The sequence below is a fragment of the Octodon degus genome, unplaced genomic scaffold (genome assembly GCF_000260255.1).
Source record: "Octodon degus isolate 3935 unplaced genomic scaffold, OctDeg1.0 scaffold00314, whole genome shotgun sequence".
Lineage (NCBI taxonomy): Eukaryota > Metazoa > Chordata > Mammalia > Rodentia > Octodontidae > Octodon > Octodon degus.
In genome coordinates this window covers 529,360-532,912 of record NW_004524890.1, presented here as the reverse complement: position 1 = coordinate 532,912, position 3,553 = coordinate 529,360, and the positions used below count along the sequence as shown (strand labels likewise).

The window sequence follows — 3,553 nt, the reverse complement described above, 5'->3', positions numbered from 1 at the left end:
GGATGGGGCAAAAATTCCTACTCGGCGGGAGGGGTGGGGGAGGCACTGCAGAGTGGTGGGGGGTGGCCCGAGGGGCTGGGAGAGGGTCCGGCCCACACTGTGCCTGGGCTGGGACTGGTCCTGCCGGCGTAGGGTAGCAGGAAGCTCTCTGCACACTCCTCTTTTTGTCTTTTTAAGACAAGGTCTTGCTATGCAGCTCAGGCTGGCCTTGAGCTCACTTTGTAGCCCAGGCTGGTCTCAAACTTACAATTATCCTCCTTTCCCAGCCTGTCCCAGTGCTGAGATAATAAGTATGTGCTACCACACTTGGCCTTAGCAACTCAATTTTAAGATGTTCACTGTCAAATAATTGAATTCCTAATAAGTGCAGGCTCTGTAATTGAAAAATGAATATATATATATATATATATATATATCATTGTTACTATTAATCATCTTATCAGAGAGAAGTAGAAAAAATATGAATAAGTAGTTTGTAGGATCTTTTGTTCTTCCTCTTATGCATTGTTACTCATTACTGCTATTCTTAATGTTTTGCCAGGTCTCCATCCAATCCCACCCCAAGGAGGAAAACTGGAAATTGCTGGGATGGTGGTAGGCCAGTGGGCTGGCAGTGGATCCTCCAGGGGCCGAGGATCCTTTGGCATGCAAGTGGTTTCTGTCGGTGGGCCAGGAAAGGGGTATGTTTTTCATTGAGGTGTTACAATCTGGTGTCAAAGTGTCCTTGGGAAAAAGAGGGATTAACCAACTTTCTGTATTTAAAGGCATTTTTCAGTTTAGTTTAGTAAGCAAAATAAGTACCCTTTCTTAATGCAAAAGTCTTGTATAGAAGGGATCAGAAACACAGACCAATTAAGTATAACAGAAATGACAGAAGCTCACATAGTAACACTGAGAAGGGGCATTTAACTTAGCAAGATCAAGCTTCTGAGAGGGATAAATAATTGAAGTAGAAATGAAGGAATAGATACTGCCTCTCATCATTTTTTTCTCCAACTTTCTAAAGGCATGGAAAAGAACAGACTGGTAGAGGGCCTAAAGGACACAAAAAAGGAAATAAACAAGTAAGTACCTTTGTTTTTGAGATTATCCAGCTTCTGTTTGATGCCTCTTTCCTTTTCAGCATATCAGAAGTGGAATCCTGTACTACTTGGAGGAGCTCTCATGCCTTCTCTAAGCATTTGATTTCTTTCTCCTTCTCTCGAGAAGTGTAGTGAGGACTAGACTGCCCAGAACTGTTGCCAGAGGCTGTGAAGTCTCAGTCCTTACCCCCAAGTCCTTATCCCAAGATAGACAGTGAGTACAGTGCTCTGAAGACCTGTGCCTAGCGTAGTATTTCCTGCATGCAATCAGAAAGGAGTCAGAGTGAATCTAGTAGTGAGATTACCTCCAACCTGCCTGACATTCTGAGGGGCTGCCCAAAATGCTTAGAAAATCAATTTTTGCTTTTGCCACATCTGGAGCAGTGAGATAGCATTGCCCTTCTGTTTATTCTTAAAGATTTAGAAGAGTATTACACTTTCTCCTAGTCTGTATTTTGAATTTTATTGAGTCTATATTATATATCTCCCCTCAAAAAATAGCAGACTATGAAGAACTGTTCTTGTAGAGATTGGGGCTGTGGATGTAGGTCAGTCTAGCATCTTCAAGGCCCTGGGTTTAATCTCCAGCACTTCAAAAAAAAAGGGGGGCATTTAAAATTTTGCAGTAGACCCAAATTGCTGGACTCTTATTACCGGTTCCTATTTCTTCTCTCTCCTTTTCTTTTCTTTTCTTTTCTTTCTTTTTTTTTCTTTCTTTCTTTCTTTCTTTCTTTCTTTCTTTCTTTCTTTCTTTCTTCTTTCTTTCGTACTGAAGATTAATTACAAGGCCTCCATTCTGAGCAATGTCTTCAGTCTATTTTTTTATTTTAAGAGAAGGTCTTGCAAATTGTCCAGGATATGCTCACACTTGTGATCCTCCTGCCTCAGCCTTCCAGAGTTCTAGGATTATAGGCATGCACCACCATGCAACTTTCTTTTTCTTTTAAATCAGAGTTTCACTAAATAGCCCAGGCTGGCCTTCACATCATGACACTCCTGCCTCAGCCACCCAAGTACTGAGATCACAGGCTTGTGCCACCATGATCGGTTTCTAAGGACCATTTCTTGAGTGTCTCCTTTCTACCAAACCTGCACTACTAGACATTTTACATGCACTCTTTTTAAACACATCTTTTTAAATTATTTTGTTTTCCTTTTTAAATTAATTTTATTGAGAAACAAATAACAATGAGACAGTCTTGTGTATTTGGTACAGGGTCTCACCACACATCTTGGACTCGTAGTGATCCTCCAGTTTTCAGCCTCCCCAGCGCTGGAATTACAGGCATGCACCACCATGCCTGGACTCCGTTGCTGGCTAGTGTGCCCCGGGGGCAGGGCCGGCACAGTGTGGTCCCTGCAATTGCCAAAGCAGGCACTTACTCCGCTGAGATATCTCACAGGCCCTTACATACACTCTTTAATAATAGGCAGTTTGGTCAACAGTTTTAAGTTATAATCCACTTTCCTATAATAGCACTAGCTTCCATTGAATCCATGCTTTTACCTTCACTGTTTAACATTTTCTCAAAGAATACAAATTTACTTTAATGTTATTTTATTTATGTATGTATTTATTTATTTATTTTTGTGGAACCAGGCATTGAACTCAGGCCCTTGCGCTTGCCAGGGAAGCACTTATTCCACTGAGCCATCTCCCTGGCCCCTTTAATGTTATTTTGAGTCAAAAGTATAAATAGAAAAGTAAATCTTATACACAAAGCATTTTATAATGTACTCCAAAGCTAGAGAGTAGTAACTTTGTGAATTTTCTAAAGCTTCTCAGCTTCTTCTAAAAGCTGCCTGGAAAGTAAAAAGGATTATAAAAAGGATTGCATCTAGAAGGAAAAAAAATGAGCCAGGTAGGTTCCCATAAGTTGGTACACTCATAGCAAATTTATGATGATTCAGGTCTGGTTTTCAGGCATACAGCCTGAAAAAAACTTCTATTTTTAGTACTGCAAGTAGTTTAGATACATCTATATCTAGTTGACTCACACTAACAAAGAACATAGAAATAGTTATGTGGTTATGGTTGGGGATTAATTTACTCTTTAAATTATTTATTATTTGGTCCTCTCGGCCAGGGAGATGGCTCAGTAGAATAAGTGCTTGCCTGGCAAGCACAAAGGCCTGAGTTCAATCCTCAGTTCCACCAAAAAAAAAAAAGGCAAAATATTTGGTCCTCTCATATAAGAGAAACCATATTATATGGTTTCTGTGTCTGCTTTGTTTTACTAGGCATTGTCATGTAATATGGTATCTTTAACTCTTTTGGGAAAATAACCCAGTGGAGGTATAGCTGGGTTGAATGGAATTTCTATTTTTATTTTTTTTCAAAGTTTTATTGATAAACAGATAGCAATGAGACAGTTTCAAATCAAATTGGAAATACAGTTTCAACAAATAATACACTGCATATATTCTTCTTAGTGGTTAATTGCTGTACAAGATGTGGACTTGTGATCCTA

The 3,553-nt window shown here is 39.7% G+C and overlaps 1 protein-coding gene across 1 annotated transcript in view; it reads left to right on the top strand.

Annotated features, from left to right (window-relative positions):
* Positions 1-3,553, top strand: part of Fam120c (family with sequence similarity 120C) — a 362,539-nt gene that overhangs the window by 306,961 nt on the left and 52,025 nt on the right. Inside the window, exons 14-15 of the mRNA XM_004647578.3 lie at positions 542-680; positions 1,007-1,064. Coding sequence (XP_004647635.1) covers positions 542-680; positions 1,007-1,064 — 197 coding nt within the window. The remainder of the gene's footprint in view (positions 1-541; positions 681-1,006; positions 1,065-3,553) is intronic.